Source organism: Prenolepis imparis, unplaced genomic scaffold (genome assembly GCF_030444845.1).
Source record: "Prenolepis imparis isolate NDT839.2.m4 unplaced genomic scaffold, iyPreImpa1.0 SCAF_2, whole genome shotgun sequence".
NCBI lineage: Eukaryota > Metazoa > Arthropoda > Insecta > Hymenoptera > Formicidae > Prenolepis > Prenolepis imparis.
Genome location: NW_028141160.1, coordinates 5,189,406 through 5,204,253, shown reverse-complemented (window position 1 = coordinate 5,204,253; position 14,848 = coordinate 5,189,406). Strand labels below are relative to the sequence as shown.

At 33.1% G+C, this 14,848-nt stretch overlaps 1 protein-coding gene and 1 pseudogene across 1 annotated transcript; one reads left to right on the top strand and one right to left on the bottom strand.

The window, feature by feature from the left end:
* Positions 1 to 545: 545 nt before the first annotated feature.
* On the bottom strand, positions 546 to 1,817 carry LOC145932877 (uncharacterized). The gene is made up of 2 exons (XM_083032100.1): positions 837 to 1,817; positions 546 to 641 (listed from the first exon to the last, which is right to left on the bottom strand). Exons 1-2 carry the CDS (start codon positions 1,815 to 1,817, stop codon positions 546 to 548), a joined length of 1,077 nt encoding a protein of 358 aa, XP_082888226.1.
* An 11,254-nt stretch (positions 1,818 to 13,071) lies between these two features.
* Positions 13,072 to 14,360, top strand: LOC145932876 (uncharacterized; annotated as a pseudogene).
* Positions 14,361 to 14,848: the final 488 nt, after the last annotated feature.

The window sequence follows — 14,848 nt, the reverse complement described above, 5'->3', positions numbered from 1 at the left end:
GTAATTCGATTTCCCCTTCGAACGCTGTAGCTATATCCCCGATAATGAAATGTGCGTCGTAGCCGGATAAATTGTGGAAAACTATAGGAATGACATAAGAGTCTTTGTAATTTAGATTACAGTTTGAGTGTGCGGGACCTCTGTATTGCCCGGTCAGATGACAATGATCGCGTACGCGTGTATCGTCTTGTACAAACGGTTTTTCGCAAATGTGACATTGCGTGGCGCTATGAAATTTTTCCCATTCATCTTGCGTTAATTTTGTCATGGGGACATTATCAGACAAAATACCCTTTACGCGATGCGCTAAATTTTTAAGTTTGTTGGCGAACCACGCGACACAATCGACGCCGCGATAAAATCGGTAGGCGGATAATGTTTTATCGTACGAACATTGCACGTAGTACCCGACGCTAAATACCTCGTGATGTTGATCGTATGACACGTGTTCCGGTATCTTCCTCAGTACACATTCCAAGTCGGCGTATACTACAAACGGAAGCCGCTCCTTTCTGTTGTAGTTGTTGAAGCTGAGCCACTTATCCTTATCGCTTGGTAATCTGATGGCGCAGTCGTTCATCTCTCCGCAGTCTACTATGTGTGATTGCAACTTGTCCTCCGATCCGAAATAGTGCAAGCATCTATGAAAGAAAAAATTAAAATTTTATTTATGATTATTTTAATATATAATTTTATTGCAATAAATATACGTACCGATCGCAGATATATTTTTGACCATTGTGTTTGCTCAGTTGCGTGCTGACAAGCCGGGATAGATTTTTGATATACGTGAAATGCCCAACGTTGTCGTCCTCCTCCACATACAGCAAATTCACATGTTTTTCTCTTTTTCGATCGGCGAGTCGTATCGGAACAATTGATAGTTCCTTCTTCCTCTCGATGCAGTAGACGTTGATTGAGATATCGTTTATATGTTCAAACTTTTTTATTTGGTTCAGCGTCATCGGAAACTCAATGTTTTGTAAATTTAGCACTGTCGTATAGTGCGGATATGAAGATTCCCGTTCCATATGTCTTTCAGCGGGGTACAGAGCGGCCACCACTGACCACGCGAAACACGCATTGTCTCTGGATTGCACATTAATTACCGCTCTCTTCGTCATAATTTCTCGCGGTAATTTAATATGGCATCCCGCGCGCATTGAATTATACTTGTTTATATTTATAGTCAAGTTAATTATTTGTGATAACGCCCAACTATCGCGTTCTTGAAACTCTTCTAGCGATGCTAGCGTGGGCTCGATAACGCGGCGCTCGTACCACTCGTGTAAATCGGACGTGCGAAAGAGTTCATAGTTTCTTGTATTGACACTTTTGTTGGCGCGTTTATCACCGGACACAAATTCGCCATTAAACACGGTGTTCACTTTTACATTAATATGTTTTTGCATCACTTTCTGCACGTGTTTGAGCACAATGTCTTTGGCATCTTCGAGAAATTGACGAGGTTCGATGTAATTATTGTTTATTACCGCACCGGTTAAGATGCGACTCTCGAACGCCGTATCAATCTCTCGCCAAACTAGTCTTTCCACGTTATTGTCGCCGCTGTATTCACCACCACTGGATATAAATTGTTTCTGCAATCGAATTTTTGCACCCTCGAGTCGCGCGATTCTAGCCACCAAAGATTGTCTATTTCCAATCGAGAGTCGCGGACGCTTGTTACGGCTGTTTTCTTCGAGCAATTTGATAAATTCCTCGCAGCGCAGCACCCATGCAAAATATTCACCCAAGGTGGTGACTTGGCGGGACCGCTCCAACAGGTCGCGTTCGTTCTGCTCGATGTTTTCCATTATTTCTTTTATTCACTATTATACCACTAACACTTCTAATCACAAGAAAGTAACCACTAAACTTTTTTCACCGCTGCATCTATGCGCTTTCAAATCGTACTATGGTTTGACGCGCTCTCATCCTCCTTATATATATATTTCACCTAATTCTATCTCCTTTTCTAACATTTGGCGTATCTCAAAAGATAGTTTCCCGAGATATTGGTTTTATGGATAGAGGAGTAAGGACACAAGCTGCCGAACGTTGGCGCCGATACGTTGCATTCTTCCTTAAAAAATATTAAGAAAAATGTTTCGCTCTCGTTTTTATGGGAGATTTTCCGCGAGGGTACAAAGCTGCCGAACGTCAACGTTTTTACATTTGCACCTATAAATAACGTTTGACATGTTCGTCGCAGCGTCGGCCCTAAAATCTTCATTCCTTTCCATAATATCCTAATGATTTTATGGACATTTAATGGACATTTTGTCCATAAAATGAAAAAAAAAAACATATTTTTATGGATTCTAGAACGCTCCGTTGACGAGCAGCCGGACATCGGCGCTTTCGTAATAAAATTATACTAACGAGGGTACTCAATTGTCAATCATCGGCGCTTGTTCTATACTTTTTTGGGGAAAATGTCTAAGAACCCTCATAAAAAAGTCGTAAAGTCGAAATACCATCTACAAATATTGCACTCAGAAAACTCCCCCTCCTTTGTCGAAACATCCCCCTCCACCAGCGTGACGTCAGCCCCCGCGCCATCGAGATACCCCCGCCCCGCGTGACGTCATACGCCTCGCCCCCGAGAACCCCCCGCGCCCCGCACCCCCCTCAGAGGACGCGGGTTAGAACTCTCCTAGTATATCTACTTGAGATGACTTTAATTTGTCATTGTTGTCTTTTGTGAATAATCCAATTTTCGGAAATTTGATATCTAGAAAGGATAAAGAATTTCTCTCTCTTAGATTAGAACAAGATTGTGTCAAATCGCGTAGTGAGGTTTGATAACTTCCCTCCTCGCAATTGACGGAGCTAGAATTTTCTGTCGAGGTTTGGAAATTTCCCTCCGAAATTCTAGAAATATCACCTCCAGGAGAGGTTTGGTAATTCCCCCCTCTAAGGGATTTTGAATCATTTAAATTTTCGAGAGAGATTTGATAACTTATCCCTTTACTAGAATTATTCAATTTTTCAGGAGAGGTTTGGTAACTTCCCCCTCCATTAATTGTTGGATTATATGAAATTTCAGGAGAGGTTTGGTGATTTCCCTCTCCAAGGATTTGTAGATTATTAAAATTTTCAGGAGAGGTTTGGTAACTTCTCTCTCCAAGGATTTTTGAATTATTAGAATTTTCAGGATAATTTTTATTCCCCTTGTCAACATTAACTTCGTTTGCCTTTCGAGTTGTTTCCGTAAATTTTTCTTCGTCCTCGATATCAATATAAGTTTCGTTGGTGTTCGTAGGTTCTTCGTTTATAGATGAAACTTCATCATAATTTTGACTAATTGTTGACTATCGGACTGTCGGATTTATGGTCGTCGAATAGTTGATCCAACGGTTTTAAACGCAAAGTGGGTACGCGGACTTTCACTTCTTCGTCTAAGATATTTATAACATCTAGATACGCCTTTCCGGAGATGTTTTCTACAATAGTGTCTCCTAAATAAATTCCGTGTTCTAGTTTTAATAACGGTATATATCCCACCTTTATTTCAAGGTTTTCTATCCTTACATAAAATAATGATTCGGATCCCGGAGACACTATTATAGATTCCGGTGAGAAAAACGGTATATTAACTCCGGATACGGTCAGATATCCTTGAGCGTAATCTATTTTCGATGATGTTTGTTTAAAGAAATCATTTCCCAATATTCCGGATTGTGGGATCGGAAGGTCGTGAGATACTAAGTGGAAAGATATCGGTGTTTCAAGAAGATTTAAAACGACTTCTCCGAGCGTATACACGGGATGATTATTTATACCATTTAATTTTAATATATTTGTATAGTTAATTTTTAGAGTTTTCGGTACAAAATTATTTTTTTATTATATTCGGTCCGGATCCCGTGTCTAATAGAAAGGTTATTTGCGAGGGTATTTCGTTAATTTGGACCTGAACAATAGGCACGCGACTATGTTTATCGAGGTTTACTGTTACGGGTCGTATGTCGATGGTTTGACGGCCTACTTGGCTTCTTGAGATGTCGACGGGTGTGAAGTCTGTCCGTTGTGCACCCGACCCCGAGGGACCTGTGTAGTTTCCCTGATTATTTTCTTTTCGACGATTATTACTTGCGATGCGTAACTGACAATTTTCAAGGAGATGGCCTTGTTCTTTACAATATCTGCAGAATGTATTGTTCTTCGTCGTCAGTTGTTGATTTATTTTAACACGACAATCCTTAGCGGCGTGTCCGAATTTATCGCAAAGTTGACATGAAACTTTCGGTCTATTTTCCGAACTTCTTTCCTCGTTCTGTTTTTTCCAACAATTACTAGCCGAATGGCCAGGCCTATCACATCATTGACAAGTAACCGTCGATTTATTAATTTGTTGTTTGGACGTATTTTGTTGGCATGATTTGGCATCGTGACTGGTTTTCGAACATAATTGACATATAATCGTTTTTTCTTGAATTATGTTTACTGACTGACGAGCGCGAGGATCGCGTTGGCGACATTTATCCGCACTGTGGCCGCGTTTTTTGCATATTTGGCAAATTAAAATCTCCGTTCCGTTATTCGTTTGAAAATCGTGCCCTTGTAAGGAAAATTGAACGAGCTTCCTGCAGCTACTTGCGGCATGTCCCTCTTTGAAACAGATCTGACAGATTTCCCGCACTTGATCAGTGTACGGCAATTGGCCTGTGTTAACGCCTTGGCCCTGGCGTAAACCTGTCATCTCTCGAAGCTCTCTTTCTATCCTTAGGGCGTCGGCGACCGTTTCTTGTACGTCTAAGTCCCTAACGATTCTCTGCTCTATTTCGGGCTTTAGCCCTCTAATAAAACACTTGCACATGTCTTTTTCTACCGTTGTTTTTATATTTTTGTTGGGTAAAATGTGACCGGAACTTCGATATGCTTCCAATATTTGTTTTCCAAGTAATTTAACTCTATTTGCATAAGTAACGACATCCTCTTCATTCTTTTGATAAATACATCCTAGTTCTCCTTGTAACTGATATACATTTTTAGTGGGTCCATAAATTTTCTTTAAATATGTAGTTAATTGTGATACAGTATCAAAATCTTCATCCCGAATTGTTCGACGCGCTTCTCCTACTATTCTAGTTATAATTATAGTAAATTGAGCTTCTGCTTCCTTAGGAAGCATAGCTTTTGCTTCCTCGCAACCCTCGCTAAAATAATTTAGCGGAATGTTACTACTGTCAAAAAAGGGGACGGCGTCTACCGCGCATTTTAAAGTAGCAAAAGGATTAGGTTGCGCCATGTTAAAAGATTGTAAGTTTTCGGTATCGCTTTCGATATTATCTATATCGATTTTTTCGATTTGATTTTGTACTGTTTCAACAGTTATATCGACGGAATCGTCGGAATCTGGCTCGGGCGATTCGACTACTAAAGTATTTTCAGTTAAATCGAATTCTGAAGAAGGATCTTTCAATGAAAAATTAATTTGGGCGAGATGTGGAAGTTGAAGGTACTAAAGGTGTGGATATGAGAACTAATTCGGAATCAGATGGTTTAGGTTTAGATTTGCGTGTTCTATATGTGGTGTTGTTAATGCAGTTTTATAAAGTTCTTCTATTTGTTCTTTCTTCTATTAACCTACAAATTTATACACATATCAGAATAGATGTTTTCCATATATCTATATGTAAAATGTTACGATATGCTTATAGATAAAATGTTACGATATGCTTATAGATAAAATGTTATCTATATGTATAATCTTACGATAAATTTGTATGTTAAAGCATTCCTGTTGTTTAGTATATACATACGAGGCAATTCGATAAGTCAGTGACTTTTACAAGATATGGCACTCAAATCATAATCTAATTTTATTTCTGATATTTACCATCTTATTTAAGTATACACACCAAGTTTCAAGTAGATCTGTCAAATAGAAATTTTTTGACAGCGTTCTAAAGTGGATAAGTTTGTGTTTTTTGCTAAAATGGAAAAAAGTGAATTTCGTGTGCTAATAAAACATTACTTTTTGCGTGGAAAAACCATTAAGGAAACTGAAGAAAAGCTAAAAAAGTATTATGGGGACTCTGCTCCGTCGCATGGAATGGTTCACAAGTGGTTCACTGAATTTCGTTGTGGTTTTTGGTCGATTGTGAACAAGCGCGGCACCCATCTGGCCGACAGCTTCTTCATGCCCAAATGTTTATGCAAGATATTAAAAACTCGTTCGTTTGAGATGTTTACCATCTTGGCTATCTCGCGTATCTTCACTCGGTCGTCCAATACAATATCATGGATTTTATTGACTGTTTCTTCAGTTGTGACCTCATTCGGACGTCCCGGGCGCTCAGCATCATTCGTGCTTGTACGACCACAACGAAATTCAGTGAACCACTTGTGAACCATTCCATGCAACGGAGCAGAGTCCCCATAATACTTTTTTAGCTTTTCTTCAGTTTCCTTAATGGTTTTTCCACGCAAAAAGTAATGTTTTATTAGCACACGAAATTCACTTTTTTCCATTTTAGCAAAAAACACAAACTTATCCGCTTTAGAACGCTGTCAAAAAATTTCTATTTGACAGATCTACTTGAAACTTGGTGTGTATACTTAAATAAGATGGTAAATATCAGAAATAAAATTAGATTGCGATTTGAGTGCCATATCTTGTAAAAGTCACTGACTTATCGAACTGCCCTCGTACACACATGCATGAATATATCATCCATACATATCATCCATACATATCATGCGTGTATACACAAGTAATATATAGCTTTCAAATTAATATTCTATAAAAAATATCTATTATGTATCTTCTATAAGAAATGTACATAAAATAATATTAAAGAATTAAATACTTAATCTTTCAGAAAGAAGAATATTAGCAGGCTATAGCCAACAACATGTAAAAGAAACATTTCATCCATCAATTAAAGCTGGTTGTAGGATTCTCATCTCATTCTATTTTACAGTCATTGAGTATAATTGATCTCATTTTCTTGCTGTAAATTACAATGAGATGTCTACTAAACTAAGCTTTATCACTGTGATAAAAGTTACTGATGCTTGGTACATCGTAATAATTTTTTGTATATAGTTTTTGAAATATTTATTTATAAAATAATTATACATTTGTATAATCATTTATACATCCGAACACATGTTGGTTCATATGCGTTTCCTAACCATAGTGAATTATTATTATAAATATTTTAGGAAATGTATGTGAATCAACATATGCTATCTAGGATTATATTCTATCATTTTTTTCTGTGAAAAAAAATTTGTTTATTAAAAAGTAATAATATACTTATTTAATTATTTTTCATTATCTATATTACAGAAAATTTTAATGTACTTAATAATATTAAAAAGTCATTGATTGCTGGTACATACACCTAAAATTATATTGCACCGTACTTCACAATTAATGCACTACAAGCCATCTTCACTTGCAATAAAAAATAACGGTAAAATATTTATATATTTTATTTCTATCTTATGTTATAAAAAAATGTTATATTATTTAGTATGTAAATTAAATTTAATTAGATTAAAAATTTTGTTGCAAAGGTTTTCTTATATACAAGTTTTAAGTTAAGATATATTTATTTAGTTAAAATTTATTTTGGAATATATACTAATATACATATATTAAATATGTGCAATACGTAACATGAGCTAGTTAACATTATGCATTCATATTAATAATACTGTTATTAAAGTTTAGTGAGATAACATTATTTAATATAATATTTTTGAATGTGTGTGTGTGTGTGTGTGTGTTGTATTGAAAATAATATTCCCAGTTTTAATACAATAAATTCAATTTTTTATGTATATGTATGATTAATTACAGAAAATATTGAAATTATCACACATGAGAATGATAATGTTAATTCCATTAATACAGAATATAGTAATCAAGATATATCTCATTCAAATAAAAATAAAGTTTGCATCAGTGTAGAGAAGGATAGAAATTTAAATGCAATGAATGATAATGTTACACAACGCAATATTGAAGATAATCATAACGAAGATTTAACATTACATGGTATGAATAATATCTTAAGAGAGAATACCCCAAAAATATTAAAGAAATTACAATTATATAATCTGGTTTAAATATAAATTTAATTTCACAGTCTACATAATATATTTACTTTTGCTATTTATCTGTATATTTATTATTACTAATGCTACATTTTCTTCATTAATATCTTGTTTGCAATAAATATTAATATTGAAATTAAAATAATAACAAATTTTAGTTATATATGTACCTATATACATATATTTTGTCAAAATTTCACTAATAATTATTTATCAATATTTTTGTACATCAATATTTATGTTACTAATAATTGAGTGTATTTCTGAATGTAATTATATTATCTTAATTTAATATATTTAATGGGACTTATTTACAATGTGCTAAAATCAGAAGGATAGATTGTAACGTAAAGTTGCAAAATTGACATATAATAAAGTCAAATGTGCGTTTTAATATATTTTAATGAAAGTTATAAGAATTATACAAATTATTTTAGCATAATGTTTAATATTAATTAATATGTTGTAATAAAAGAAAAAAATGTGTAAGATTACAACTATAACATCTATTATTATTGTATTTCAATATAAATATTAATTTAAAATATATGTGCACACTGCACAGACACATAGAATAATTATATAAATAATATTATTTATAGAGAATCCTGAGATGATTATAAATTCTATAAATTCGAATGTAACAGAAACAAATAAGAGAAATTGCGTTACTAATTGCAATGACAACATTGTGAGCAATATAACTAATGCTAAAAGTACAATGGTTACTATAAATAATTCTATGGATATATCAAATTTTATAGATCATCAGAATGATCAGAATGAAGAAGAAAATTTATTAACACAAGGGCCGATAGAATTAATGATAGAAGCAGAAAATCCTGATACAGCATGTAACATACAGTATAACATCGAAAATTTAAATAATGGTTTGCTTAATTTTTATTAAATTGATTATATAATGGATATAACACATTAGGTAATTATAAGATTTAGAGAATTTAATATTTTTTTATTATCTTTAATTAGGTACTCTACAAATAATTCCTGAAAATGTATTGCCCTGGGCCCTGGAATTGGAATTATGAAAATATACTTGAAGTATATGAGAAAACTGATGCTAAAGATATATCACAATGTGTCACTTTAGAAACTACAACTGCTGAACATTTATTTGAAACTTGTGAACGTGTATCCACTAAAGGTATATAATTGTTTAATAACGTCGTTTTTTATACCTTATATGTTTAAATGTAATGTTTTATCATCTCTTCGTCTTACAAATGGAAAGTAGCTAAAAATTATTTATAATTTTATTTCATATATGTGTTACGTCCTGTGGACTGCACGATTCTTTTCTCCTCCCCGATTTACGCAAATTCGCGTTCCGCGAACATATTAATTATAAGACCGAAATTAGTTATAAGAATTAAACGGAGAAAGACAGTGATTGTGAAACAACTCGACCGGTGAGATTACGAAACCTACACTTTGATCAATAAGTCATAAGTAATGTTGAAATATCACGATCGACACACGCTATCAGCGGACCAAAGATCAGAATTAGGAAAGAACCCTTCATACAAGAGAGCAATACGTTGCGCAAAAGGGATTAAACACCGAACGTATGACTATAAGTCACAAGAAAAGAAGACGCCCTTTGCCCTATAAGAAGGGCAGACGAATAGTATAAAAGCAGCGAATCTTCCAAGAACGCTCTCATTAATTCCGCCTACGTCGTGGCAGTTACGCACTTCATACTGGATCCTCGCATTAAGCATATATTGTGACCATCGGGGCTCAACAACCAGCTACTAGTCAACCTACACCTTCGCCCACAGCACTCGAAGGAACCATCGATCCTGAGGATCAACCTATAGCTGCCAACCCGCTCACCAAATAATATACAGCCAACAGTGAGTACTCTCATTCTTCTACGATCACGGAAGTGAATAAATCCCCGGAATCGCGACTAAACCTAATAATCCGTAGTGGAAATCGCTGCCCGTCGAGCATTGAAACGCGCTCTCCGATTGAAACGGGACGATCAAAAGCCAACGCGAATCCTCAACCGCCTCATAGCACATCACTACGACCTGCACGATTCGCAGGAGTTCCGAGAGCGCTTTCTATCGTCAGGTCCCAAACGAAACCGCTCCTCCTTTTTCTCCTTTCCGTCCCGAGGTCATCGACCTCACTGACGAGTCGAATTTCATATCAACGTTACACACACACTCATATATAATTGTTTATACATGTCCACAAATTCAAATGTCTAATTCTCCGAATATTATTAAGATTTTATTTTTTGAATAAATGATAATTATTTATATTACGCGAATTTAAAGTCTTATTTAAACCCCTGTGTTCCTTCCTATATCCCCCGAGATCGCACAAGGTCCTATCCCGCGTAAAAGGGATTTAATTCCCTTACCGAAAAGGACCGACGAACGGACCCCTGAGATAAGCCAAGTAAAAGCGACTATCCAGTCGTTGACCTGCAAAAGGGCCAGACAGTCCGTTCGACCCGAAATCACTCCGATTTCGGGAAAACGCTGTTACGACCTTCGAGCGGCCTTTCCTTCGTGCAGGTCAGGACGTAACATATGCATATTTGTATATTTTATATAAATATATAAAAATGTTTTTTAATAAAAAATGAATAGCTTATTTTATACTAAAATTTTTCAGAAATACACAAATAATTTTAAGATTATCATATGTAAATAATATAACAGAAAAATTGCAATTATTTTAACTTAATTTATATTAATTTTACATGCAAATAATATAATAATGTTAAACGCGGCTTGGTAAAGTCAATCATTTTTTACGTAATCTCTAAAATATTTTAAAATATTTAAGATCTATAGATAGAACTATTAATAATCTTCTCTATGTATAACTAAAATTTTAATTATACATTATACATAATTTATCGTCATTCGTGCTTGTATACATGAAAGTTTAGATGTTAAATGATACAAGTCCAAGACAAAAATTAGAGAAATTAAAGATTTTGCATTCGTTTTTATCATAAGTACATATATAAAGATGATTTAACTATGTAATCTGATCTTAAAAATAGATGAATTTAGTAGTATTATTTAATTATGCTGGTTAAGGATAAGTCTTATTGTCTGTATCTCAAATGTGTTAATAACTTGAAATTGAGTTTGGGTAAACTTGTACCGCATCTATAAGCCATTCATATATTATTATATTTGTAAGATATTTTGTATAGTATATTATACAGGGTGAACTATTTCAATTAATGCAGTTATCTCGTAAAGTTAGCAGTATGGCAAAAAATGTTGTATACAAAAGTTGTAGGATTCAGAGGACAACATTTGATGGTGACTTATTGTTAGACCCTGACCTTGGGATCAAATTTGAAGGCCATATTTTAAGGCTAACTGTATTTTTTAAATAGAATCACTATTTTTTATATAAATTGATTCCTTGCAATATTTATTGGCATAAAAAGTTATAAGGGTAAGATAGTCAAAAAATGAATAATTTATGAGATAAGTTTATATTTTAATTTGATATAATTTTCATAAAATATGAAATATTTTGTTATTTTGTAACATATTTATTTTCCGATGATCTTACCTAAATACTTTTATGCACAAAATAATTAGGTCATCAATTGATGTAAAAAAATATATAGTTGTTTAAAAAAATGAGTTGCTAGTTGCAAATTACATACTTTTTCTTGGAAAACTATGTATTTTCTTTACACCAATTTTTCTCATTATTTTGTGCATAAAAGTATTTAAATAAGATCATCGGAAAATGAATATGTTACGAGATATTTCATAATTTATGTAAAATTATACCAAATTAAAGTATAAAATATTTTGTAAACTATTCATTTTTTGAAATTCTACCCTTATAACTTTTTATGTCAAATATTGTAAGGAATTAATTTATATAAAAAAATTATAGTGATTTCATTTAAAAAAATTAAGTTGACCTTGAAATGACGCCTAAATTTAACCTCAAGGTCAGAGTCAAGGTCTATCAAGTGTTTCCCTCTGAATCCTACAACTTTTGTATACAACAATTTTTGCCATATTGCTAACCTTACGACATAACTGCGTGCGTTGATTAAAATAGTTCATCCTGTAGTTGTAGTATATTGTGATTTGTCTTATAAAATAAATATATATTTTTCTGTTCTAATTCTTTCTTCGCTAAATTTATATTATGCCTATAATAATTTTTTCAGATTATTTTGATGATGAAGATAATGCACAAATAAATAACAGTTCAGAAAGTACACTTGACAAAGATTCTTCTTATATACCAAATAATTCATCTGAAAGCTTAAGTCAGCGTGAAGTAAATCAAACAGATTCTATTTCTAAAGAACCTAACAGTTCGAAAAATGTATCTAGTGGGTTAGATATATCAACATTACTCAACGTATCGGGTAAATGTGCTCGAGATGATGCAGAAATGTTTGTCCTATTAGCTGATGCAGGCAAAAAAAAGCATTTTTGTATGTACTGCAATACATTTCAAAGTAAAATAGCTCGCCACCTGGAACGAGTACATGCTAACGAATTGGAAGTGCAAAAATTTAAAACTTTACCAAAAGGAACTACAGAGCGAAGAAAAATTATAGAATCACTCCGAAGACGTGGAGATTTTTAATTCAACGTAGATAATACACGTAATGATGGTGAACTTTTTGTAGAAAGGCGATCTAAAAAAGTGTATAATAAGTTACCTTCTGATTATACTACATGCCCAAAATGCAAAGCATTTATACTGAAATCTACAAGTAGACATCATTCTCGTAGATGCATTGGTCGTAAAAATAAAGATACTAGAGCGATATCAGTTTTAGGAAGAACAGTGATAGGTCGAATACATTCTGAAGCAAATAAAATTTTAAGATTACGTGTTTTTCCTGTTTTAAAAGAAGATAATATAGTGCGACTTATACGTTATGATGAGTTAATAATCGCATTTGGAAATCAGCAGTGTGAAAAATATAAAGCATCAGAGCATCATGATGGCATGATAAGACAAAAAATGAGAAGACTCGGCCGCCTTCTACAAATAGTGAAAAACAAATATTCAGACATTACAGACTTTGCTTCTATTTATTATCCACGATACAGTAATGCCTGCATTGAAGCAATCAACATACTAGCAGGTTTATCCTTACGTGGACAATTTTATAAGATTCCATCATTAGCATCGTCACTCGGAGGATTAATAAAAGAACTTGGAAAAATTTTAGTTAATCGATTTATTAGAAAAGAAGAGTATGATAAAAAATTACTTGCTGAAGATTTTTTAAAAGTATTTTCTGAAGACTTTACAACGTGTGTTACGAAAACGATATCTGAAACAATGAATCAAAATAAACGTCGTAAGAAGATTGTTCTGTGCCTTCAAAATCAGATATTATAAAGCTGCAAAACTTTTTACAAGATAAACGTCGAACAGCTTATAATATTTTGAAAGAAGTTTTCTTACGAGGCATGGCTTACACTTACAAAAGTTACATTAACATCAGTACAAGTGTTCAACCGTCGTAGAGCTGGAGAGATACAAAGAACACTCATTGAAGATTACAAGGCTTATCAAGGAATTAATTAAATGTATGAAACACTTTCGACACATGCCAAAGAGATAGCTAAAAAATATGTACGTTTTACATTAAGAGGTAAACTTGGACGAACAGTACCAGTTTTATTAACAGAAGAATTGAGAGATTGCATTGATATGATATTAAAATACAGGAAAGCTGCAAAAGTTTCATCAAATAATCCATATTTATTTGGTCTCCCTTCTCTTGTAAAAAATAAGTATAGATATCTCTTGGCATGTGATTTGTTGCGACAGTACGCAATAGAGTGCGGTGCTGAAAATCCCGAGACTTTGCGTGCAACCGAGTTGCGAAAACATATAGCGACAATGTGCATTAATTACAATTTATCGGAGAATGAAATAACATCACTCGCGAATTTTATGGGTCATGCAGAGAAAATACATTTAGTTCATTATAGACAACCTGTCATAGAAAAAGAAATTTTGGAAATATCACAGTATTTAGAAGCAGCACAAGGAGTTGATTGAGATAAAGATAATTCAGATGATTCTTCAGATTCTGCATCAGAATTCGATCTAAATAATAATAATGAAAATGTATTTGATTCATTAAAACAAACTCAAAATGATGAAGTTAATGAAGTTACAATACGTCAAGAAAAGCATGCTTTGCAGCAAAATTCATTAAGAGGTTTGTTTTCTTACATTTATGGAACAAAATTAATATGCACTTTATAAATATAAATTAAAATTAAAATATAAATGTAAATGTAAATATAAATTAAAATATAAATTAGATATTACTTTCATCAACAAACTATTTAACATTTATTTCAAAATAATTTTATTTTATTTAACAAATCAAATTTGTATAATTATTTTTGTGTGGCATTCTCTTTTTTCTCTTTCTCTAAATTTTGATTGTAAACATTTAATGTGGTGATAAAAAATTATAGTTAGAATAAAAATTTTAAGTTTGCTTTAAAAAAAAATTACATATTAATTTTAATATTAAAATTTTTTTGAAGCAAATTGTAAAGAAATGATATAAATTGTTTGCAGCTATTTTTCTTAAAGTAAAAGTGTATCAAAAATATATAAGTATATAACAAAATGTAAGATGTGATTGCCAGTCGAATTTTAAAAACAAGGTTAAGAGTATTTTATTGACCAACACTGGCTAAAATAATAATTCTTTTATTATAAAAGGATGACGTTTTGACCCTAAATTGGATCC

Excerpts from the sequence above, each read along its gene's own strand:
- LOC145932877 (XM_083032100.1), bottom strand. The coding sequence starts at position 1,817 with ATGGAAAACATCGAGCAGAACGAACGCGACCTGTTGGAGCGGTCCCGC. Across the intron at positions 642-836 it reads ATCGAAAAAGAGAAAAACAT|ATGCTTGCACTATTTCGGAT; the intron begins GTGAATTTGCTG and ends TTTCTTTCATAG.